At 53.8% G+C, this 24,516-nt stretch overlaps 2 protein-coding genes across 4 annotated transcripts; one reads left to right on the plus strand and one right to left on the minus strand.

Annotated features, from left to right (window-relative positions):
• Positions 1-4,682: 4,682 nt before the first annotated feature.
• Positions 4,683-19,370, minus strand: PPIH (peptidylprolyl isomerase H). 3 transcript variants are annotated; one of them, XR_010607456.1, is made up of 11 exons: positions 19,263-19,370; positions 18,136-18,200; positions 17,013-17,036; positions 16,488-16,532; positions 16,049-16,091; positions 12,996-13,088; positions 10,489-10,576; positions 8,969-9,009; positions 7,910-7,998; positions 6,219-6,491; positions 4,683-4,848 (listed from the first exon to the last, which is right to left on the minus strand). XR_010607456.1 is itself a non-coding variant. In XM_065650202.1 (10 exons), exons 1-9 carry the CDS (start codon positions 19,326-19,328, stop codon positions 7,930-7,932), a joined length of 534 nt encoding a protein of 177 aa, XP_065506274.1. In that variant the 5' UTR covers positions 19,329-19,370; the 3' UTR covers positions 4,700-4,848; positions 7,910-7,929. The 3 variants fall into 3 exon arrangements, 1 of the variants encoding a protein (XP_065506274.1); XR_010607455.1 differs by having other exon boundaries at positions 4,684-4,848; positions 6,219-6,488; XM_065650202.1 differs by lacking the exon at positions 6,219-6,491 and having other exon boundaries at positions 4,700-4,848.
• A 2,280-nt stretch (positions 19,371-21,650) lies between these two features.
• Positions 21,651-24,251, plus strand: LOC135997524 (coiled-coil domain-containing protein 144A-like). The gene is made up of 4 exons (XM_065650167.1): positions 21,651-21,827; positions 22,064-22,543; positions 23,229-23,911; positions 24,125-24,251. The coding sequence occupies exons 1-3, from the start codon at positions 21,675-21,677 to the stop codon at positions 23,505-23,507; spliced, it is 912 nt and encodes a 303-aa protein (XP_065506239.1). The 5' UTR covers positions 21,651-21,674; the 3' UTR covers positions 23,508-23,911; positions 24,125-24,251.
• The last annotated feature ends 265 nt before the right edge of the window (positions 24,252-24,516 follow it).

The following is a 24,516-nucleotide window of genomic DNA, read 5'->3' on the forward strand; positions in this document are numbered from 1 at the left end:
GGGACTCGGCGCAGCGGCCGCGCTGGCGGCGCTTCCCGCGCTCTAACCCGCCGATCCCCGGTACAAGGGCCGGTGCAGCCACCGCGCGGCTCCGTTAAGAAAAATAATAATCAGGAGGAACCCGCGAGTGTTAATTAACGGTGGGGAATGACGGACCTAGAGACACGGCGGAGCTGCCATAAATCCCTGATTAGGCGTAATTAACGCACCGTTAATCACCCCCGCCCCGGGGAACGGGGGCTGCGCGGGCGGCTGGTGCGCGGGGGTGAGCGGGACACCGGGCTTAACCCCCCCGGGAGCAGGGAGCCGGGTCTGTCCCCCCCGGGAACGCGCAGCCGGGTCTAACGGCCCCCCACAGGCAGCAGGCACTCCGGCTTAACCCCCCCGGGGAACAGGCAGCCGGGTCTAACTCCTCCACCCCGGTGAGCAAGCAGCCCGGTTTAATTTCCCCGAGGAGCTGTAACCGGGCTTAATCCCTCGCAGGCAGCAGATCCACAGGTCTAACACACCAGGGGAGCAGGCACCTGGGTTTAACCCCCCTGGCAGCCCAGTCTAACCCCCCTCAAGCAGCAGACACCTGGGTCTAACCTGTCCCAGGGAGCAGGCAGCTGGGTCTAACCCCCCCTGGCAGCCAGGTTTAACCCCCCTGGGGAGCAGGCAGCCGGGTCTAACCCCTGCTGGCAGCCAGGTTTAACCCCCTTGGGGAGCAGGCAGCCGGGTCTAATCCCCGCTGGCAGCCAGGTTTAACCCCCCTGGGGAGCAGGAAGCCAGGTCTAACACCCCCCAGGGCAGCAGGCAGCCCAGTCTAAACTCCTCCAGGGAGCAGGCAGCCGGGTCTAACCCCGCCATGCAGCCAGGTCTAACCCCCCGCAGGGTGCAGGCAGCACGCAGAGGCCCTGGGCCAGCCCTCCTGGTGAGCAAGGGAAAGGGTCTGGGCTTCACCCTCAAAAACTGGGGACCTGGTTGGGCTCTTGCGCCCCCCACCCCGCAGACGCTCAGCTCGGCCTCTGCTCCCCAGGGAGCTCCTTGGATGGCACCTGCCAGGGATTTACTCAAATGTCTCCTCATTGAGCCATTGAAGAGCCGGGTGGTGGCCGCGGGTCAGAGGTCTCTTCAAAGGCTGGTCTTTAATTAGGCCTTTCCTAAACAGCTTCTCTGCTGTGGGTGACTGGGGGGAGCCGGCGTGGGGCAGCTCCCCCTTCCCCTGAGCCCTTCTTGCCACCTGGGAAAGCATCAGCGCTGGCTTTATCTTGATGGAGCCTTTCTCGAACACTGTCCTCTGTACCAGGCGCTGCTGAGACCAAACCGCGAATCCTGGGGGCAGTTTTGGGCCTCTCACCTCAGGGCTCAACATGGCGGCACCAGAGTCACCTCAGGGCTCAACATGGCGGGCAGAGGGGTGGCGGGATCACCTCACGCCAAGAAAGGCCTTGAGGTGCTGGAGCGAGTTGAGAGAAGGGAACGGAGCTGGTGAGGGGCTGGAGCACAAGGGTGATGGGAGCGGCTGAGGGAGCTGGGGGTTCAGCTGGAGAACAGGAGCTGAGGGGAGACCTTCTGGTCTCTGACCTGCCTGAAAGGAGCTTGGAGCCAGGGGGGGTCGGGCTCTGCTCCCCAGGAACAAGCGCCAGGACCAGAGGAAACGGCCTCAAGTTGCGCCAGGGGAGGTTGAGGTTGGATTTAGGAACAATTTCTTCCCCAAAGGGCTGTGGGGCATTGGAACAGGCTGCCCAGGGCAGTGCTGGAGTCACCATCCCTGGAGGGGTTGGACAGACGGACATGAGGTTCTCAGGGACATGGGGCAGTGCCAGGGCTGGGGAACGGTTGGACTCGATGGTCCTGAGGGGCTTTTCCAACCAAAACAATTCTATGATTCTGACAGTGACCTTTCTTCTCCTCTTCACCTCCATCCCCAGTGTCTCCACCTCAGAGACATCCCAGATCTCTGCTGGATTCCCCACACGGAAGGTCGAGGGGAAACCAAGTTCTTGTCCACCCAGTTATTTTATTTGGCCCACTTGGAAAATGTGGCTGTTGGCCACAGATTTAGAACCCTGTCCATGGCTACGTGATTCCTCCCACATAAGAGGAGGGAAAGGTCCCCAGTGACCACTGAGAAGGTCTGTGGGACCTGACCCATCACTCCACCATCTTTGTGACCAATGCGTATCCCTGCGGGATCAGCCCTCACAGCATCACCCACAAAGGGCCTGTTGCCACAGGACAAGGGTGATGTTTTAAGCTAAAGGAGGGGAGATTCAGGCTGGACATGAGGAACAAATATTTTACACTGAGGGTGGTGAGAGCCTGGCCCAGGTTGGCCAGAGAGGTGGTGGATGAACCATCCCTGGAGACATCCCAGGCCAGGCTGGACGGGGCTCTGAGCAACCTGAGCCGGTGCAGATGTCCCTGCTCATGGCAGGGGGGGCACTGGGGAGCTGGGAAGGGCCCTGCAACCCAAACTGTTCTGCAGTTCTGTAAAATTACTGTCAATTCCCTCATCCTCGTGTGAAAAATCAAAGCCAGGGACCTGGTTTCCCATGTTCCATCATGGTCAAGCAAAGGGCTCAGGCAGGGCCAAGGTCAATCCCCCTCAACAGCCCACGTGGGTTGACAGACACAGGTCTGGTTGCACTACCTTGGTATCTTCCATGAGACCTCCGACTTGGCTAATGAAGGAAACAGCTTTAAAGCAACAATAAAACCCTGCCAGGGATCTGCATCAGGATCGTGACCTTGAATCCAGAATGATATCAAAACTGGATGACGCTCATTAAGTCCATTTAAAAATACATCTTAAAATATAACAGCAAATAGAGAACCTACCATGCAAGAGACCTTAAAGGGAGAAAATTGGGGAGAAAATTTCAAATCTCAGTGTTGAAGCCTGCGAGGACGTCAGGGCCAAGCACCCACAGAAGAAAATGTGGCCACCCCACGGCTAACGATGTCTTTCGGGCTAATTTGCGCCTTGGATGGATGAAGGGTAACCAGAAACGCCATCTCCAGCTGCAGCATCCAGAGCTGGAGGAAGACGCTGGAGCTCAGAGAGAGGAGATCCATCACCTGCTCTGCAGCAGGGGATTCCAGGACTTGCTACACACACCGTAACTGAAGGGGGACCTCATAAGGGGGGAATTTAACCCAAAAATGTGGTCTTTGAGAACACTTGCAGCCAGCAGATAAGGAACAGTAAGACACACAAGGTGGAAAGGTGAAACCTGGCACATGAAGTGCCAAAAAGTTAACGGGGTACAATTAGCTGTTGGAACAACTTTCCAAGAGGTTGTGATGGATTTGCCGCTGTTTAATTAATGAGGGGAAGCTAATTAACGAGGGGAAGCTCTGCAGCCACGGGAGCGGGACGGGCTGATCGCAGCGACACAAACACACCAGGCTGGGAAAGGGCCGCGGAGCCTGTGCCCAGAAATAAACTGGTTTTCTAGTGAAAAAGCACCGTGAATCTCAAAGGAAAAAGCTTCTCTGCAGCCTGTCTGGGCCTGGGGAGGGAAGGAACGGCGTGTTCTCTGTGCCGTTCCTCACCCGATGTTCTGCAGGTACGAGAAGGCGCGATGCCTCGGGCTGCAGAGCAGCGAGCATGAGTGTCCTCAGCAACTGTGTCATCCCAGGGATGGAGACAGGCAGGACAAGGAGCCCCGATTTCTACTCCTAGAACCCCAATTTCTACTCCTAGAGCATAAACATCCTCCGCTCCCCAGCCCAAGCGTCCGTTCCAACGCCCTCGTGGCACCCGGGTAAACTCCGGTGGCACCTGTGGCACAGAACAGCCCCCAGTCTATACAATGAAATTAAACAGTATTCCCTGAAAATTAAGAGTTTCAGAACAAATATGAGGCCTTGGTACTGATTTTAAAAATATGTTCTTTTGTTTGCTGCTGCCCTTATCGACAGTCTACAGGTAAATAGAAAATTAAAGGTATTGCACTGTTAGCATGAAGTCCCTATGAGTTTCCTTTCTTTTACTAATTTAATTTGAACTTGAACGCGGATAAATGTAGTTTCACTTATGCCGAAGTTCATACTAATGAATATACTCACTTCTAAATGTTCTCAGCATCATGAAGTTAAAAGCCATTTAAATAATAGGGCCTCTAAAACTTCATCCTCGTGGACATGCAAACATGATACTTAAATGTGTGTGGGATGTTATTAAAAGCTTTCCAGACAAAAGCCACCATGTTCTGCTGAGCTCAGGCATCATCCTTCCAGCAGCTGGATGTGAAGACTGTCAATGGTTGGACTCGATCTTAAAGGTCTTTTCCAACCAAAATGATTCTGTGGTATTCACGAGGTGTTTTACAAACGCTAGTTTACAACATAACCCACATCAGTGCTCAGCAAAATCACACTGATGCAATCTTTGTGCCATATAAATCGACTGTGTTTCAATAATGCTGCGGGCAGAAAGGTTCCGGAGATCCCCAAGCCCCTCTCTGCCCAGCAGCCGTAATTACACCCCGAGGAACGGAGCCGGTGGAGCTCGGGACCACTGTGTGCCTCTCGCCCCTCATTCCCCATTTTGTCGATGCCCAACAGCAACGTCCCGCGACACCACACAGCGAATAACGCACGTTGCTAAAGATGCCGCAGCCCTTCTCGCCTAAAAAAATCCCTTCTCCAGCACGTGAACTGATGCGTGCTGCACACGTACTTAGCAAAATTCTTTATTTACATTCCAAAAATGTAAAAAAAAAAAAAAAATAGAGGCCGATTATTAAATAATGTCAGGAGAATGTCGAGAGCGTGGATCTGCAGACAGGGCTGTGGGGGCACTGGCTGGAGCTGGAAGCGCAGGGAGCCAGGACAGGCCTGACCGCCGGGGCAGGAGCACTGGAACGGAGAAGAAACAAGTCAGTTCAGGTTCTGTTTAAGCTCTTCATCAATGGGCTGGATGAAGGGATCGAGTGCACCGTCAGTAATTTCACAGCTGACACCCAGCTGGGTGGGAGTGTTGATCTGCTGTAGGCAGGAGGCTCCGCAGAGGGATCTGGCCCGGCTGGGTCGATGGGCTGAGGTCGCTTGTCTGAGGTTCAACAAGGCCAAGTGTCGGGTCCTGCACTTGGGTCACAACAACCCCACCAATGCTCCAGGCTCGGGGAAGAGCGGCTGGAAAAGGCCCTGGGGGTGTTAGTGCCAGCGGCTGAACATGAGCCAGCGTGCGCCCAGGTGGCCAAGAGGCCACCAGCATCCTGGCTGGGACCAGCACTGGTGTGGCCAGCAGGCCCAGGGCAGCGACCGTCCTGTGCTGGGAATGGGGAGGCCAAACCGCGAATCCTGGGGGCAGTTTTGGGACCCTCACACCAAGAAAGGCCTTGAGGTGCTGGAGCGAGTTGAGAGGAGGGAACGGAGCTGGTGAGGGGCTGGGCGGCTGAGGGAGCTGGGGGTTCAGCTGGAGAACAGGAGCTGAGGGGAGACCTTCTGATCTCTGACCTGCCTGAAAGGAGCTTGGAGCCAGGGGGGGTCGGGCTCTGCTCCCCAGGAACAAGCGCCAGGACCAGAGGAAACGGCCTCAAGTTGCGCCAGGGGAGGTTGAGTTTGGATCTGGGGAACAATTTCTTCCCCAAAGGGCTGTGGGGCATTGGAACAGGCTGCCCAGGGCAGTGCTGGAGTCGCCATCCCTGGAGGGGCTGGACAGACCGACATGAGGTTCTCAGGACATGGGGCAGTGCCAGGGGTGGGGAATGGTTGGACTCGATGGTCCTGAGGAGATTTTCCAACCAAAACGATTCTGTGATATTCTGGGCAGCTGCTCCCAACTCATCCCCAGGCTGGGCAGTGACTCCAGCTGCCCCTACAGTGGTTTGCAGGGACTGCTCTTCACTGCACTCACCAGCTCACATCAGCCCTGAGCTACAGAACTCGGGGTCCCCCCAGCTCTCCGCACATCTTCTGCATCTACCTCTGAACCTAAAACCCACAGCACCTGCTTCTCCTGCCTGATTTTAAAAGGATCTCGACAAGTAACTGCTTTAGCTGCCTGAAGCTGGGTAAGATAAAAGCCGCTCTTGTCTACAGGCAGCTGAGAAGCAGCCGGTGCAGAAAGGTGGTTCCTCAGAGCTGGCCGGGAAATCAAGCAAAGCAGCACCAGAAATGAGAAGCCACCTGTCTGCAGTTTGATGCTGGCCAGAGCTCATGTGCTCGAAATAAAAATGATCAACAAGTCTGGGCCTGAGGACAACCTTAAAGGGGAGCCGACCCACCAGCACAGCTCTGCCCGGCTGCAGGAAAGTCTGTTCGCAAGGTTGTCCCTGTCTTCAAAAGCCACCAGAAGTACTGGGGAAATGAAATAGTGATCACATTCCCTGTTGTTACTTCATCTAACAAGAGGAGATCCCAGGGGTTGAAGCGCTGCAGATCTGAAAGACTTTGTTAGGGACGCGGACGTGTCCTCACAGGCAACTCCAGATGTCTTTGGAAATCATTTGATAGAAGGTCAAAAATGGTGGGGATTTGCTTCTGTCAGTGCCCGCCTGCTGAAATTTGAAAAATCAGCAACCAAAAGGCTAATACAGCAGATTTCTGACAAGCTGCAGCCTGACACATAGAAATCTAGACAGATTTGTTTAAATGCTTGTGTTTTTTATGGTGAAGTGGGTGGACAAATGGAAACAGAATACTGTGCATGAGCCTGAGCTCTGTCTTGAGCCTACCGGTTTAACCCAAATGAAACCTCAATACTAGTAACTGCTGGAAACATCTGCCTTTGCATGAGGACAGCGGGATTTTTTCCAAGTTAAGACTACGTAACGTGATAATTTCTTGGCCCTCCATAGCTGTACTGAGCAAGGAGGCTTGAGTCCTCCTCCTTCTCTTCCTCTCCTCTCCCCATCCTCTTCCTCTCCTCTTCCCTCACGGATATTCCGCTCTCTGCAGCAAACAGAGGATTCACAGCAGCCTAAGCCCACCCAAGGCTCAGCTTCCGCAGCCCCATTGTCTCCTTGATGGCAGCTGCAAGATCAGATCCCTCCGGCGCTGCCTCGGGTGCTGCTGTAGCTCGGGGGAACCCAGCGCAGGGAGTTGAGGTGGCAAAAAACTAACACTGTTAGAGAAGCATTTTCTGGTGTTTGACAGAGCCGAGTGAGCTCTTTGCAGACTTAAATGCAAAAATAAGTCAAGGAAAAGCACAGAGCAGAGCAACCCCAAGCTCAATTGCTCCGGGTGCCTGGGAAGATGGGGACTGTGCTGGTTTGCCTGAAAACAGGTTAATTTTCTTCATGCAGTTAGAAACCTTTCTTTTTCCTAGCTAGCACGGTCATTATCTGGACTGAGTTTGAGACCAAGCAGATAACAGCCCAGCACAGAGTTCATGTTTTGAATTGCCCTGGTCTGAGAGCCAAGGACACGCTGAGCTCTGCCCACAGGTGTGAGGCAGCGAGGCAGAGATGGGGCAGAGCTTGACTGACATCCAGATTGATCAAGAAGACTATTCCATCCCATTAGCATCATGCTAATTATTTAAGGAGAGTTGGGAACTTCTGGTTGTGGCTCTACTGATCCCTCTGGTTCTTCTCTCTCTGGGGGTAGCCAGGAACTTTTGGTCAGGACGTTTAGCCCGGACTTTTGCCATTTTGCAGAGGCCTCTGGGCTTTTCTGCCTTTTTCCTCTTTTTTTCCACTGTTGGGGACCGGGTGCTGCTCACTGGGACTGGCTGCTCAGTAGTCAACAGAGTTCATGAGGAATTGCCTTGAGTATCTTTTATTTCTATTATTTTTATATATATTTACTAGTAGTGTATTAGTATTTTGTTATTTTATTAAACTGTGTTTATCTCAATCCAAGTTTCTCGCTTCCCTTTTAATTCTCTCCCCCACTGCGGGGGCGGGGAAGGGGGTGAGCGAGCGGCTGTCGTGGTTGCATTGCCAGCTCGGGTTAAACCACAACAGGGACTTACCGCATTTCTGTTCCATCGCTTTACATTTCTCCACACTGAGAGATGACAACGGGCAGCTTGGGTTTGTTATTTGGACCCGTAGGCACATTCTGGGGACAAACAAATATATAATGTTAAACCTAATAAAAGTACAGTGAATCCAGTGAGCGACAGGACTTGAGGACCAGCTCCAAGGTGTCTGTGTGACACAGGGAACAGGGAATTCTGGACACAGCTCTGGGTAACACAGATGCACCCTCGAGTGTTTTGACAACAGGCCCGGCGATGAGCCAGTGACGTCTGTGTGTGCAGAGGTTTGGGACATGGAGAAGAGCCTGACTCTTTGAGCGGGAGGGAAGGGACAGAGCGAAAATGGGATTGCTCCTCACGAGATGCAGCCGGCACCACATTGCTAGAGGCTGCTCTGGCTTAAATCTTTAAAGTTACTAATTACAGCTGTTACAAGCAAAGCAAACTTGGGTTGGTACAGAAGGGGAATCCAAGTATGAGACGGTCACAAAGCCACCCTGAACCTCTCCTTCTGCTGGATTCGGCTGTTCTTTCATGAATCTATCACTTATTTCCCTGAATTTGCCCCTCAGTGAGCGTATTTATCTCCAGCTCCTGGAAGCCCACCAGAAGATTTAATTTTTCTTATTAAACATGCTGATCACAGATCAGCAGAACTGATGACTTAGCATCCACCGAGTAACCCCAGGCAATGGCACAACGTGATCCGCTCACGCCCGTCCGAGTTGCTGATGGAACAGCTTTGCAATCCGGCTTCCTGAACAAATGCAAAGCGTCGCAAATAAAGCCACGAGAACACAATCCCCACTCAAAGACTGACCAGCCGCCACGAGAGCACAGCGTTCCCAAACCCAATCTGCGTGACCGCCTGGGCCTCGGAAGATTTCCTGCTATTTTATAGCGATGACAACCGATAATACCAGTTATCAACACTGGTATTCCCTGGTATCTGGCAAACAGACAGCGGGAGAGAACAGAACAACCCTTGTTAATCCTCTACACAACTTTCCGTTGTGAACGTTCACAGAGAAATAAGTGAATTCAACTTACCTCAATTTTTCTCATGACCAACAGCCCATCGACAATTTTACCTAGAATGAGAAAATATAACCACTTCAGTATGGCCAGTTTTCACCTTCACCCCCTCACACATCACAAGTTCGTGTGTTTTTGTTCCTCCTGAAAAGTCCTGTGCAGCGTGAAGCTGCTGGGCACACTGGGGTTGATTACCGATCTCTGAACTGATAAAGGAAACAATCCCCCTGAAAACATTTCCCACATTCAGAATAGATTAAGAACACTTCCCCATTGCAAGGGGGGGCACAAGCAGAAAAATCACAGTTTTGAGATGCCAGCCGTGCTAAAACACAGCGTGAACCAGCTCTCCAACATGCAACCTTTGTAACGATGCAAAAAAGGCTGTGAACAGTATCGGTGTTACTCGGGAATCGGAGGAAGGAGTAAGCAGGACATGGGCTTAGCACCTGCATCCTTGAAATCCTCCAGCACAAGTGGCGGATGAGAAGAGTTAGCAGATGTGGTTTCATTGAATTATTATCTAAAAACTCTGCTGAAAGCTCAGTTCTCTCTGACCACGGAGAAGAAAGGGGTCCACTCAGTGCACTGGCACAAGGATTTATGTATGATACACCAACCAAGGAATGGATCCGGATTAAAGCTAACCAGGGAAAAAATGTTTCATTTCACCTGGGGAGGAACAACCCCCAGCACCAGTACAGGTTGGGGTTGACCTGCTGAAAGCAGCTCTGCCAAGAAGGACCCGGGAGTTCTGGGGGACAACAGGGTGACCGTGAGTCACCAATGTGCCCGTGCGGCCAAGAGGCCGATGGTACCTGGGGTGTGTGAGGAGCAGTGTGAGCAGCAGGTCAGGGAGGTTGTTCCTCCACTCTGCTCTGCCCTGGGGAGGCCCCATCTGCAGAACTGGGGCCAGTTCTGAGCTCCTCAGTTTAAAAAGGACAAAGGAATTACTGGAGAGAGTCCAGCGAGAGCTACAAAGATGCTGAGGGGTCTGGAGCATCTTTGTGCTGAGGAGAGACTGAGAGAGCTGGGGCTGTTGAGCTGGAGAAGAGAAGCTGAGAGGGATCTGATCAATGGGATCAATATCTCAGGGGGGGTGTCAGAGGACGGAGCAGACTCTGTTCAGTGGTGCCCAACGCCAGGGTGAGGGGCAACGGGCACAGACTGAAACACAGGAGGGTCCATGTGAACATGAGGAGAAACTTCTTTGCTGGGAGGTGCCAGAGCCTGGACCAGGCTGCCCAGAGCGGGTGTGGAGTCTCCTTCTCTGAAACACTCAAACCCACCTGGACCGACCTGTGTGATCTGCTCTGGTGACCCTGCGTGAGCAGCGCTGGGCTGGGGGATCTACAGAGTCCTGCAGCCCAACCAGCCTGGGGTTCTGCAATTTCAACCATGACCCATCTGAGGCTCTGGCTGTACAGATGCTGCCGCTGGCACAGCGAGGGGGGACGAACAAGCAGCCCATGGCTGTTTATTTGAGCAGGGAGACCCGGGAGCTGTTCCACCAGCCCTGCGCGACAGGTACTCACCAAACACAACGTGTTTTCCGTCCAACCAGTCACACTTGGAGCATGTAATGAAGAACTGGCAGCCGTTGGTGCTGGGACCGCTGTTCGCCTGGGGGTTGAGAATGGCAAAATATGACACGTGTACAGACGAGGACTTTCCAAAACTGAAAGCAGATGCATTTCAAGTAGGAAGGAGCTGTTGCTCTAGACCCAGCCTATTTTAGCTTTTTGCTACAGAAACCAAAGGAAACAAGATACATGTCTGCAGCAGAGAACCCTGTGCTGGCCATGGAAACCACCAGCTCTGGTCGTGCCACCGCACGCAAGAGCCGCACCACGAACTTATTATACTTCTAAAAGGCACGTTCAGCATAAGACTGTGCTGAAATCTGGGCTCTAGAACACGCTCCTGAAAAAAGAAGCTGAAAGGTTTCCTCAGAATAAAAACCAAACATCTGTTTCAATGATCAGGATGAGAAAGGTAACGATCACCGCACAGGGCTCACAGAACGGTGTCTTGCGGGTGTAAAATTTAATTCACGTCCAAGCGCGACACCCAGAGATTTGCGCTCTCCTACGAAAACACCTCAGCAACACTTCAGTCCGCTTCAATATTTCAAAGCTCTGTGACAACCAGAACGACCCCAGAGCAAACACACAGCTGGTAATGTTAGGTTGGGGCAAAAAGAATTGCGGTTTTTGCATTGTCAAAATTCACCGTTTGATATTGGATACATTCATAAATAAGCGTGGTTATGTTATACATCATATTAATGCGCTTTTCTTGCTTTATGGGGTGTTTTTTTTTTTTTGCTACTGACTTATTACTTGCCATTTATTTTATATTTATTTCAGGCTATGGAAATGATGTTAGACAAAAAGCAAATTAGAGCTATTTTCTTATTCTAGTTCAAAATGCGCCCTAAAGTAGCAGAGAAAACTCACAACATCAACAAGGCATTTGGCCCAGGAACTGCTAATGAACGTGGTTCGTTAACATGCAGTGGTGGTTCCAGAAGTTTTCCAAAGGAGACAAGAGCCTCGAAGATGAGGAGCAGAGTGGTGGCGACAATGACCAGTTGAGAGCAACCATCAAAGCTGATCCTCTTACAACCACACGAGAAGTTGCCAAAGAACTCAACGTCAACCAGAACTCAACGTCGACCACTCTATGGTCGTTCAGCATTTGAAGCAAATTGGAAAGGTGAAAAAGCTCGATAAGCGGGTGCCTCATGAGCTGACCGAAAATTAAAAAAATTGTCATTTTGAAGTGTTGTTTTCTCTTCTTCTACACAATGAACCATTTCTCAGTTGGACTGTGACATGTCACAAAAAGTGGACTTAATACAACAACCGGCGATGACCAGCTCAGCGGCTGGGCTGAGAAGAGCCTCCAAAGCGCTTCCCAAAGCCAAACTTGCACCAGGAAAAGGTCACGGTCACTGTTTGGTGCTCTCCTGCCCGTCTCATCCGCTCCAGCTTTCTGAATCCTGGCGAAACCATCACATCTGAGAAGTACGCTCAGCAAACTGGTGAGATGCACCCAAAACTGCACCACCTGCAGCCAGCATCGGTCACCAGAAAGCGCCTAATTCTCGTCCACGACAACGCCTGACCGCATGTCGCACAACTGACACTTCAAACGTTGAATGAATTGGGCTACGAAGTTTCGCCTCGTCCACCACATTCACCTGACCTCTTGCCAACCGACTGCCACTTCTTCAAGCATCTCGACAACTTTTTGCAGGGAAAATGCTCCCACAACCAGCAGGATGCAGAAAATGCTTTCCAAGAGTTAATTGAATCCTGACACATGGATTTTTACACTACAGGAATAAACAAACTTATTTCTCGTTGGCAAAAATGTGTTGATTGTAATGGTTCCTATCTTGATTAATAAAGATGTGCCTCATTCTGCGGCATGTTTTGTGCTGGATGAATAATAAACCCAAACCCAGTGGTTTTAGGGGCCGGGCAGCTGGAAGAGCTGCAGAACAAGCAGTTGCGGATGGGAACGCTGAAGCACGGGCTCCACTTGCTCTCCATTGCAAAATTCAGCATATTGTTCTGTCAGGCAACACGCAACGGTTGCAGTTTTTCCTACGATGTTGAACAGGAAGCACGTGTTATAAAAGACACCATGGAAACGCTGTGGCTTTGAAACTGCCAAATCTCTTTGTTTCATCCTTGCTGAGGTCAGTGTTTGATAACAGTATCAGGGAAGAAAAAACCACCACCGCTTGGCACCGTATGAAAAACCGTATGAATTAAACTATTCTGAAAGCTGATCAAGCAAAGCCCGACCCAGAACTGCACCAGGTGAGAAACAACAGACGCTGCAGGGTCAGGACTTTGCGTTACTCAACTCATTAACCCAGGAGTAACTTTCTGACCGGTGGTTAGAAAGCGGGTCTTTGAGACCCCACGTCCAACGGTGGAGATTTGCAAAGAGTTTATGTGCTTAGGAGAAGGGCACACAGAAAGGACCAAGAGCTCTGAGTCTTCTAATGTCATTATTTAACACTCACCATGGAGAGCAGCCCAGGAGCAGAGTGCTTCAGCTTGAAGTTTTCATCTGCAAAAGGTCCCCGGTAGATGCTGGCGACGCCGGTGCCGTCCCCCTGCATGAGAGAGGTGCCCGCTCAGCTGCGGTGCTGCCACAATGGCTACGCAATAATTCTATTTAAAAACTCAATTCAAAATCCCCAAGCAAAAGGACAGGGTTAAACTCAGCCCAAAATGGGAGCTGCCCTGCCCCTAACATACACCAGCAGTGAACAGAGTGTTTCACTTCTGAAGAGGAACAGCGACTGGTTTCTAACTCCACGGCGCATCGTTTGCCATCCGTGTGTTGGCAGAAACCCCCGGAGATGGTCGGGATTCAGCCCAAACCTCCCAGGGCGAGATGGAGACCATGGGCTGTTTGGGACGGACCCACCTGGACTTTGCGGGGAACAGGAAAGGCATGCAGAAACTTGGGCTGGTGTGACAAGGAAAGCAGAAGTGGTTGTGTGGAAAAAGTCGGCTGATGGTATGTTTATTTATTTCACCTTATTTTCTGTGACTTTACTGGAAACAGGGAAGTGATGTCTTTGTTCAGCAAAGACACAGACATCACTTTCCTCTTCCAAGTCCAGGCACAACAAAAAAGGTGAAATAAGTAAACGCACCTCGAACCCTGGGGGTAGTTTTGGGCCCCTCATCTCACAGATCAAAATGGCGGCACCAGAATCACCTCAGGGCTCAACATGGCGGGCAGAGGGGTGGCGGGATCACCTCACACCAAGAAAGCCCTTGAGGTCTGGAGCAAGTTGAGAGAAGGGAACGGAGCTGGTGAGGGGCTGGAGCACAAGGGTGATGGGAGCGGCTGAGGGAGCTGGGGGTTCAGCTGGAGAACAGGAGCTGAGGGGAGACCTTCTGATCTCTGACCTGCCTGAAAGGAGCTTGGAGCCAGGGGGGGTCGGGCTCTGCTCCCCAGGAACAAGCGCCAGGACCAGAGGAAACGGCCTCAAGTTGCGCCAGGGGAGGTTGAGGTTGGATCTGGGGAACAATTTCTTCCCCCAAGGGCTGTGGGGCATTGGAACAGGCTGCCCAGGGCAGTGCTGGAGTCACCATCCCTGGAGGGGTTGGACAGACGGACATGAGGTTCTCAGGACATGGGGCAGTGCCGGGGGTGGGGAACGGTTGGACTCAATGAGCTTGAGGGGCTTTTCCAACCAAAACGATTCTATGACAGTTTCTAAAATACAGTTTCTAATTTTTGCTGCACTTTTTACCAAGACACCTCACACTCACCCCACGCCCCAGCACTCAGATCTCACAACACAGATAAATTAACACAGCCCACCCGTCACAGCCGCAGACCACCCGCTCTGGCTGCTCACGAGTTCAGGACTTTGCAGAATCCCGACGTGTGTCTCACGTACAACACACAGCACATGGTGCTGCTGAAAGGCCACTCTGCCCTTCGGCCCAGCGCTGTGACACCCCCGTGTGACACCCAAAGCACCGAAACAGCCGTAAAGACGCTGCAGGGAGAGACCCGCAGGGGCAGCTGCCACGGCTATGCAAGCAGTACCCAGCACCAGCTGTTAAATCTGCTATTCTGACAGTAATTTCCCTTTCTGTTTATCGTTGAGAAAGCATCCAACGAAGACTCTCACTGCTGCCTTTTCAGAGACAACAGGTTTTCTCTGATTTTGCAGCAGTAGGAATTTTGTCATCATCTTTCCCCCCCCCAAAAATCAATTTGTATATTCTCAGTGGATTTCTAGAACAAAACTTCAACTAATGAGACTTTAGCAATCACAGCAAAAAAAAACAATCACAAAAAGGTAAAGAAGGTTTTAAAATATCTGAAAGACAGATGTCATGTGGCTGAGTATCAGAGCAGCCAGAAATAAAGATAAATCTAGAACAGGACGCAAAATGCTGGAAGATATGAAGTCTCCCCATTGCATTGGTCATTTCTTCAGCGCTGAAGCACCAACACCAAATTGCTTTATCATTCTGTGTTGATTTTCCCTTTCTGCGTCGCTTCAGCCCCATTTCTTCTGCCTTGCTGCACCCTGTCACCCTTTATTGACTTTCTAGGTAACATATACTTTATTGATTAGGCCAAATTTAACAGGAAAATAAGACGCCGGTGATGGACCACGTGCAGCTCCACAGCTTTTGCTCTGCCCTCGCTGCTCTTCCTCCTGTTCTCTGTGGTTTAACTAAACTGTTGTCTCCGAAACAGACACAAACACCCCATCTTAGTGGTCAGCGTGGCCATTGCTGCCCCCCAGGTGGCTTTATAATAAGTGTAATTTATAAATCACAAACACTGGTGCGATCTGTAATACTTGTTGAGCTTCAGTGGAAGTAAAAAAGCACCCTGGGACATTTAAGCAGCAAATTAGTGACTTCATAAAAACCTGGTGTGGCCGAGCCCCCTGCTGTGCAGCCAGTTCACTCAGTGACTTCCACATGACCAAGTTTTATAAATTTTGTATTAAAAAAGCTTTATCACCCCCTAATATTTTCTAACATTTCCAGAAATGAAATAATTTCAATGGGTTCTAGGACAGTGAAGAGACCCAGTGGTTCTCCAGCCTTCCCCAAGAGCACGACTACCACTGCGGGCACAAAGTCTTCTCTATTTCTGAGAAAATTCGCTAACAAAAAGTTAGTTTTGACTTAAACTATCTCTTGCATGAGACGCTTGGTTCTGTACTTACGGTTTCTCTCCACAAAGCAAGTAGAAATTCAGAGGGTTTCTTGTTTGGGGGGACAGGAGAAGGACAACAGGATAAAAAAAAAATCTTTGCAAGTTTGAAAAGCCTTTAGCTGCACAGCTGTGGGGTTTTTTTTTTCAGAGAGGAAATATTTTGGGAAGAAGAAGGAACATTCACCCAAGACTCCAGATTTGTTTTCACATGCACTATAGTCTGTTACAGTCAGATGGCAGCAACGCTACGAGGAAAACTGGTTACAGCTGGGTACCCAGAAAGAGAGACCAAGATCCCAGACGTAAGTGTGGACTAAACTGCAGATTATACCACATAGGAAAATACGAAAGGAACATAGAGGTACATACGTTTACAAAGTCACCTCCTTGGATCATGAAATCCTTTATTACCCTGAAGAAGTAAAACAATAACTTAGTTCTCAGTACAAAAACGCCTCAAGAAGCTTAAAATACGGTAAAAAGGAGTTCTGTCCCAGTGCAACAGAAGTTATCGGGTCTGTGAATGCTGCAGTCTCAAATTTACAGCAAATGTTAATTAGTGCTGCTATGGGGCAATCTGGGAGCTATCGCTGTTTGACCAGAGGCAGCGACAAGGTGACAGATGCCACAAACGATCTGTGTCCTGGCACACGAGGAACAGGGACCCCTCCCCATGACACCAACGTACAACGTCTGACAGTCCCCAAAACCCAGAGCGACAGACAATACCAGCCCTGACCTACAAATGCCTCCCAGGCAGGACTCGAACCCACGCCTAGCTCAGCCTGCTATTTATAATTATAATTACCTGTGGAAAGTGCTTCCTTTATAACCTATGGGTACACCATCTTTCCTGCAAGGAAATATAAAGGAAAATCATTGCAGCTCACAAGATATCCCAATGCCAAACCCTCCCCTGCGTCCCCAAATGTCGCCCTGTGCGTCACCAGCCGCCTGGACACACGACCACGCGCTGCAGCCCCAGGCTCTCGGCCAAGGGAAACCTCAGGTGGGCTCTGCACATAAAATCCCGTGGTTTCCTACAAAATCCACACCGTCATCTTGACGGGATCTCACTCAAATTGCAGCACAAGCATGTGGGATTTGCAGATGGGGCTTTTTAGAGCAACCTGAGCGCAAACTAAGTCATGCCCAAAAGCGAAAATCTGACATCTCCATCACCGACTGAGCCCGTCGCAGTTTCACCAGAGCAGATTTCTGTAACTCTTGTTTTGTATTGGTATCATAGAAACTTCCACGTGAGGCTTCTTCCTACTCGCCCACCCCACTTCTCTGAGTGATGCTGCTCCAAAGGACTCTGTAACCCACTTACCTGAATTCACCCGTACAAAACTGCCTGGAAAACAAAAAAAGAGCAGAGCGTGAGCCTCAGCTGAACCCCGAAGACACAGAGGATGGCATCTCGCAAACATGCACCCACTGCTTTGTGGGACACTCCTCACTACATTGGAGACACTCCCAGTGAAACAGGAGCCGGCACCAACTCCTCCCCACTTCCATTCCAGAACAGACTCTGCACTTTCTGCAGTTGAGGAGGTTGGGTATTTAACACCAAGGTTGTAAGACACCAAATGTGGAGCTGGCCCCATGTTTCACAAAAAACAGGGTATATTTGGGTACATTCATTTTCCCCATGGAGGCAGAATGTGGCACATCCTTAGAATCACAGAATAGAATCATTTTGGTTGGAAAAGCCCCTAAGGACCATTGAGACCAACCGTTCCCCACCCCTGGCACTGCCCCATGTCCTGAGAACCTCATGTCCGTCTGCCCAACCCCTCCAGGGATGGCGACTCCACCACTGCCCTGGGCAGCCTGTTCCAATGCCCCACAGCCCTTTGGGGAAGAAATTGTTCCCCAGATCCAACCTCAACCTCCCCTGGCGCAACTTGAGGCCGTTTCCTCTGGTCCTGGCGCTTGTTCCTGGGGAGCAGAGCCCGACCCCCCCTGGCTCCAAGCTCCTTTCAGGCAGCTCAGAGATCAGAAGGTCTCCCCTCAGCTCCTGTTCTCCAGCTGAACCCCCAGCTCCCTCAGCCGCTCCCATCACACTTGTGCTCCAGCCCCTCACCAGCTCCGTTCCCTTCTCTCAACTCGCTCCAGCACCTCAAAGTCTCTCTTGGTGTGAGAGGCTTTCAGGTAGCAGCTCAGAACTCTCACGTGACATTAAGGTTCTGCCTTTTATAAATGGACTGAGGACATCAGCAGCTCCGCACAGGGAGCAGAGGGGCTGAAGTCGTCACCTTCCAGCCAGACGGGATCCCCTGAAGGATCCTGGTGCTGCTCGGTCACATCTCTCTGGGAACAGGGAGAGGAGCAGAGCAGGTGCTGTGGTTCGGGGAGGCAGGGAGCGGCTCTCTCACCAGAGATGTTCCTGCACCGTGAAGCCCCCGCAGCCTGGCTGGGAGCTGCGCTGGGGAACGGCGGCTGCTCCTCACCTGAAGTTCTCTGCGGTTTTGGGTACGACGTCAGCAAACAGCTCGATCTTCATGCGGCCGACCTCCTGGTGACAAAGTGGCCAGATCAGCTCCCTGGGCCCCACTCCCACCGCCCAGCACACAGGGAACCCCCACAGCCTCCTGCTGCACCCCCGGCCCTGCAACCCCCCCACTGCACCGCTGCCAGCCCTGCCCCACAGCCCTGGAACCCCACAGCCCCTGAGCCCTCTGCTGCTCCCCCAAACCCCGCTCTGCTCCCCCCAAATCCAACCCCACTGATCCCCTCAAATCCACCCACTGCACTTCTCAAATGCCCTCTGCATCCCCCCAAATGCCCTCTCTGCTGCCCTCAACCCCCCACTGCTCCCTCCAAATCCAACCCCACTGATCCCCTCAAATCCACCCACTGCACTTCTCAAATGCCCTCTGCATCCCCCCAAACCCCCTGCTGCTCCCCAAATCCCCCCGTGCTCCCGAAACCCCCCCTCTGCTGCCCTCACCCCCTCCACTGCTCCCCCCAAACTCCCCCGCTGCTCCCTCCAAATCCAATCCCACTGCTCCCCCATAATCCCCCTACTGCACCCCCAAATCCCCCCCGTGTTCCCCAAACTCCTCTCCCTGCAAACCTCCCAAACCCCCCTGCTGCTCCCCCAAATCCCACCCCACTGCTCCCCCCAAATCCCACCCCATTGCTGCCCCCAAATCCCACCCCACTGCTCCCCCATAATCCCACCCCACTGCTCCCCCCAAATCCCACCCCATTGCTCCCCCAAATCCCACCCCACTGCTGCCCCAAATCCCACCCCACTGCTCCCCCCAAATCCCCCTGCTGCTGCCCCCAAATCCCCCCCATTGCTCCCCCAAATCCCACCCCACTGCTCCCCCAAATCCCCTCGCTGTGCGCCTCAACTCCCCCCCGCTGCTCCCCTCACAGCCCCTCTCTGCTCCCCCCAAATCCAGCGCCGCTGCCGCCCCCAACACCTCCCCGCGCTGCTCCCCTCAAACTCCCCGCGCCGCTCCAAGTGCCTCCAGCCGCGCCCCCACAACGACCCCCTAAACCCCTCAGTGCCCCGACCCCCCAGTTCACCCGGCGCTCCCCCCCCGCCCCGGCCGGGCCCGTCCCACACCTGCCCGCCGATGGTGACATCGAAAAACACGACCGGGTTGTTGGGGTTCAACGCCAGCGCCGACATGGCGGCGGCCGCGCCCGGAAGCAGAAGCTGCGGTGGAAGCGGAAGGCGCGCCGGTAATGGCGGGGGGGGGCGGGGCGGGCGCTGGGAGGCGGGACGGGCGCGAGAGCGGGAGCGGGCAGCGCAACTCCGGGCGGGCTGAGTGTGGGCAGCGGGACCGGGGCAGGGACCGTCCCCTGTACCGGGCGCTGCTGAGGCCAAACCTCGAACCCTGCGGTCAGTCCTTGGCGCCTCACGACGAGAAAGGCCTTGAGGTGCTGGAGCGAGTTGAGAGAAGGGAACGGAGCTGGTGAGGGGCTGGAGCACAAGGGTGATGGGAGCGGCTGAGGGAGCTGGGGGTTCAGCTGGAGAACAGGAGCTGAGGGGAGACCTCCTGATCTCTGACCTGCCTGAAAGGAGCTTGGAGCCAGGGGGGGTCGGGCTCTGCTCCCCAGGAACAAGCGCCAGGACCAGAGGAAACGGCCTCAAGTTGCGCCAGGGGAGGTTGAGGTTGGATTTAGGAACAATTTCTTCCCCAAAGGGCTGTGGGGCATTGGAACAGGCTGCCCAGGGCAGTGCTGGAGTCACCATCCCTGGAGGGGTTGGACAGACGGACATGAGGTTCTCAGGACATGGGGCAGTGCCGGGGGTGGGGAACGGTTGGGCTCTATGAGCTTGAGGGGCTTTTCCAACCACAACAACTCTGTGATTGCCGGCAGCTGGTGGCCCAAGAGCACCTTGTCACTGGGCCCGGCCACCCCTGGACTCAGCCCTGTGACACCAGACACTGCCAGGCAGGTGTCAGGGCCGTGTCAGAGGGTTTGGGATGCTGGCAGCACCTCATTTTTCCAGAGGATCCTTTGTCCCATATCACAGAATCCCAGAATGTCAGGGGTTGGAAGGGACCTCAAAAGCTCATCCAGTCCAACCCCCCGCCGGAGCAGGAACACCCAGATGAGGTTACACAGAAGGTGTCCAGGCGGGTTGGAATGTCTGCAGAGAAGGAGACTCCACAACCTCCCTGGGCAGCCTGGGCCAGGCTCTGGCACCCTCACCAGGAAGAAGTTTCCTCTCATCTTTAAGTGGAACCTCCTGTGTTCCAGTTTGCACCCATTGCCCCCTGTCCTATCACTGGTTGTCACCCAGAGGAGCCTGGCTCCATCCTCCTGACACTCCCCCTTTCCATATTGATCCCCATGAACGAGTCACCCCTCAGTCTCCTCTTCTCCAGCTCAAGAACCCCAGCTCCTCAGCCTTTCCTCACACGGGAGATGCTCCACTCCCTGCAGCATCTTCATGGCTGCGCTGGACTCTCTCCAGCAGTTCCCTGTCCTGCTGGAACTGAGGGGCCCAGAACTGGACACAACATTCCAGATGCGGTCTCACCAGGGCAGAGCAGAGGGGTAGGAGAACCTCTCTGACCTGCTAACCACTTGCTGGCTTTCCAAACCCAGCAGCTTCCTGGGCTGAAACAGCCAGAGCAGGATTCCAGCTCTGAGCTGATCCGGGCGTTGGGTTGAGTCTCCCAGGTATTTTACAGCGCAGGAAAAGCCGCTGCCACGGAGCGTTTTACGGGGCTCTCGGAGCAGCTGTGGGGTTTGTGCAGCTCACAGCACCTTGAGCTGCAGCATTTGCTGTTGGTTCATCAAGAGCTGTGAGCAGCGGCTGTGAGCAACACCCTGGAGCCCACATCCCCCTGTCTGGCCCGTGTGCGCAGGGAGGTGCTGAGCACGGGGACCCTCCCCACCGGCCTCTGCCCCCCAGCGCCCTGTGACATCACTGAGCCGCCCATGACGTCAGCAAATGCGGTCACTAGAGCTGGGGCACTGGCCGGGCCCCGCACACACAGCGCTGGTGGAGCTGGTGCTACTGGTGGAGCTGGTCCTACTGGTGGAACTGGTGGAGCTGGTGCTACTGGTGGAGCTGGTGCTGCTGGTGCTGGTTGTACTGGTGGTGCAGGTGCTCCCAGTGGAGCTGGTGCTGGTTGTACTGGTGTTGCTGGTGGAGCTGGTGCTGCTGGTGCTGGTTGTACTGGTGGTGCAGGTGCTCCCAGTGGAGCTGGTAGAGCTGGTGCTGGTCGTACAGGTGAAGCTGGTGCTGGTGCTGCTGGTGGACCCTGTACCAGTGGTTGCTGGTGGTTCTGCTGAGCTGGTGGCGTTGGAGCTGGTGCTGCTGTAGTTGGTGCAGGTGGATCCGGTGCTGGTGGCGTTTGCTGCTGGTGGATCCGGTGCTGCCGGTGGTGGCTCAGCCCGCAGGCAGCTGCCCGTCCCTGCCGCTCCTCGGGGTCGGCTCCTCCGTTGGCAGCACCCGCCAGGCCCCGCAGGCAGCGCTCCCGGCAGCGGCCAGCGCAGCAGAGCACATCGCAGCGCCATGGAAAGGCTCTTGCGGTTCCTGCGGCGCAGGACGGCGCGGGTGACGCCTCTGACCCCCGGGAGCAGCGATGGCAACGAGCCCCAGCCGCAGGTTCGGGACGAGCTGTGGCTGGGAGAAGGCGCCAACGAGAGCAACAGCGCTGGGCCGGAGGTGAGTAACATCAGGGATTTTGGTGCAGAGTCTTCCTTCTAGGGCTATATTGCACGCTGATGCCAAATCTGACTTTTCCATGAGCAAAGCCTAACGCAGAGTTGTTGAAAACTCTTTATAAGCTGACGTCAAGTTGGTCCCAGTTCCTCTGCTGCGAGTACGAAATGCTGCCGCTCTCTCCTCTTTTGAGCTGGTCTCCTGAGTTCTGTCCCTTTGTGTTCTTTGGCTTTGAACAGGCAGAAGATGCCAGGGCCCCAGAATCGACAGCGGGGTCGGGTCCATCCTCTTTCTGCCGGATCCATGGAAGGTGTCACACATCAGAAAGTGTTGACTTGTGGTGGTTCCAGAGAGACTGTGAGCAACGGCTCCACGTGGACATGCGCGTGTCTGAGGTGCTGGAAGCCAACGGGCGCTTGGACGAGGAGCTGAACAAAGCCAAAACAAACGCCACACGTCTGGAAATAGAAGTGAACCTACTGAAAAAAGCCCTGGGGAAAAAGACGGTGGCTTTAAGAAGCACAACGGAAGAATTACGCCAGGCCCGGCAGCAGTCCCAGGAGTGGCAGGCTCTGTACTGTCAGCGGGATCAGGAGAGGAAAGATGCCGTCCAGAGGGCAGAAGGGCTGCAGGAACAAGTGGCCCAGCTGCAAGGTGAAAACCTTCAGCTCCGTCAGCAGCTGGGGGACGCGCAGAACAAGGCGGCCCAAGAACCACTGGTGAGTGACGCCTTCACGTGCCCGGCCGACATAGTAGAACAGGAGTGAGGTGAGCGCTGGCCGAGAATGACCCAGAGGAGAGCAGCTCCCGAGGCTCTCGGGCGCTTCCAACAACCAGCGGGTAGAACCCACGCGCCTGGGACTCCATCACCGGGCTTGGTTCTTTGTCCTGGTTTTGCTGGAATTGCGGAAGGTTCTGGCAAGCCTTGAGACACGCTTATAGACACATACGTGTGCAGAAAGGCTTGGGCATGCCTCGGTTTTCGTTTGTGTAGCAGAAGAGCAGCGTAAAGGTTGAGACACAGAGTTGGCTGTAGGGACCGTCACCTCCCATCGCTGGAGAAAGGGCTGCAGCCCGACCACAGCACCTGCCTTGACATCCCGTTCGATTTTAGCATTATGTTAAGAAATGAGCAACAGCCCAGAAGGCAGAGTCTCGGCATCTGCTGAGAAGAACGTGCTGGGAAACAGATCTTCATGAAGAGATGACATTTCCTTGGTTGTCTTCCCTGGCCAAGGATGGCTGGGGATCATCAGCTGAGCAGATGCCGTAGCAGATGAGATTTCTCCACTTTGCAATGACCTTAGAAAACAGATTTTGGTAGATTAACCTGTAACTGAAAGTAAAAACGCCCATTTTGCCTTCTCACCTTTTTCTTTGTACCCGGTGACTTTGTTTCCCTAGAGAGAAGTGGGACGGCCGGCAGAAGCGTCACTGGCAGCTGGGCCACAGCAAGACGATTGCCTGAAGCAAGGGAACCCCCACTTGCAAGAGGACTTGGACAAGGTCAAGGCCAAGGTACACAGAGTCTGTGAACGTGTTCCTAGATTGGAGCTGTTCTTCTCCTTCAGTGACCGGAAGAGAAGAAAATCTGCTGAGAACAAGCACAGCAGAGATTTGTGTGAGGACATTCTGAGCTTCACCATCATTACAATTGTTTTCCAGCGGTTTTCACGGCTGTGATCTCCATCCAAACATCAGATTGGGTTTCACGGAGATTTTAGACCCCTCTGCCTAAGACAGATGTTGTTTTCCCCACATCCAGGTGTGTGAACTCTCCGCGCAGCTGGAGTTGCAGTCCCAAATATCTCTGCAGCTCAAAGCCACAATCCAGGAGCTGCAAGAGCTGGTGGCTCTTCTGCCACACGGCTTGGCCACTGCTGGGGGGGGTCAGACCCCAACAGCGCTTCGTGGGACCCGCCGTGAGCAGCCAAGGGAGGAGCAGCTGGAGCAGAGCAGGAGAGACCTGGATGCCAACGCGCAGAGAGCACGGAGCCTGCAGGACCTGAGCGATCGGCGACTCTGCCGTCGCGAGGCAAAGACTCTGGGCCAGAGCCGGGGACGGAGCGGGAGCCCGTCGCGCTCAGGTGAGCAGCTCCAGACGTGGTTCTGCAGCGCTCAGGCGGGGCAGGGGCTGCGGTTGGGTTTTGCTGGGGTGCCAGAGAGTGCAAGTCTTGTCTGTGCAATTCCTGGGCAGCTGGAGCCAGGAGAAAGACGTTCCTGGCTTGTCCTGCAGAGCACAGAGCACGTCCTGTTAGGTGGGCACCCAACTGACATGGGCTCTTGCTTCTTCTCTCCAGTCACCGCTGAACGTGGAACTGGATCTGCTGGGGATCCTCCCCAGCTACCTCCTGCTCTTCTGCCGAATGCAGATGAAGTCCGGGATCCCGCTTCCGGTGCAACACTGTCCGAGGTCGACAGTTTGGAAGAAGAATTGTTGGAGTGGTAGAAAGCGGTCATTAAAGCTCGCGAAGGTTCCTTTTCCGTGCCCGTCTGCTGTGCTTTCCCATGGCTGTCCCCTCCTGGGCCCCCCCAGCGCTGGGCTGAGCCGGGGGCAGCGGCTGGGGACAGCAAAGGCCCTGGAGCCCCCGCTGCCCTGCTCCCCCCGGGGGCTGTGGGGCCGCAGGGGCCGGCCCGGCTCTGGGGGGGCTGCCCAGGGCCCCTGCGCAGGCCTAGTCTGGCAACATTAGGC

The sequence above is a fragment of the Caloenas nicobarica genome, chromosome 22, assembly GCF_036013445.1.
Source record: "Caloenas nicobarica isolate bCalNic1 chromosome 22, bCalNic1.hap1, whole genome shotgun sequence".
In the NCBI taxonomy this organism is placed as follows: domain Eukaryota; kingdom Metazoa; phylum Chordata; class Aves; order Columbiformes; family Columbidae; genus Caloenas; species Caloenas nicobarica.

What these genes read in the sequence shown, in the direction of transcription:
- PPIH (XM_065650202.1), bottom strand. Translation starts at nt 19,328, where the DNA reads ATGTCGGCGCTGGCGTTGAACCCCAACAACCCGGTCGTGTTTTTCGAT. An exon ending in AAGGAGGTGACTTTGTAAAC is followed by an intron (nt 13,089 to 16,048) that starts GTATGTACCTCT and finishes TCTCTCATGCAG; the next exon opens with GGGGACGGCACCGGCGTCGC. An exon ending in CGGAAAACACGTTGTGTTTG is followed by an intron (nt 9,010 to 10,488) that starts GTGAGTACCTGT and finishes TTCTCATTCTAG; the next exon opens with GTAAAATTGTCGATGGGCTG.
- LOC135997524 (XM_065650167.1), top strand. Translation starts at nt 21,675, where the DNA reads ATGGAAAGGCTCTTGCGGTTCCTGCGGCGCAGGACGGCGCGGGTGACG. An exon ending in GCAACAGCGCTGGGCCGGAG is followed by an intron (nt 21,828 to 22,063) that starts GTGAGTAACATC and finishes GGCTTTGAACAG; the next exon opens with GCAGAAGATGCCAGGGCCCC. An exon ending in AGGCGGCCCAAGAACCACTG is followed by an intron (nt 22,544 to 23,228) that starts GTGAGTGACGCC and finishes TTGTTTCCCTAG; the next exon opens with AGAGAAGTGGGACGGCCGGC.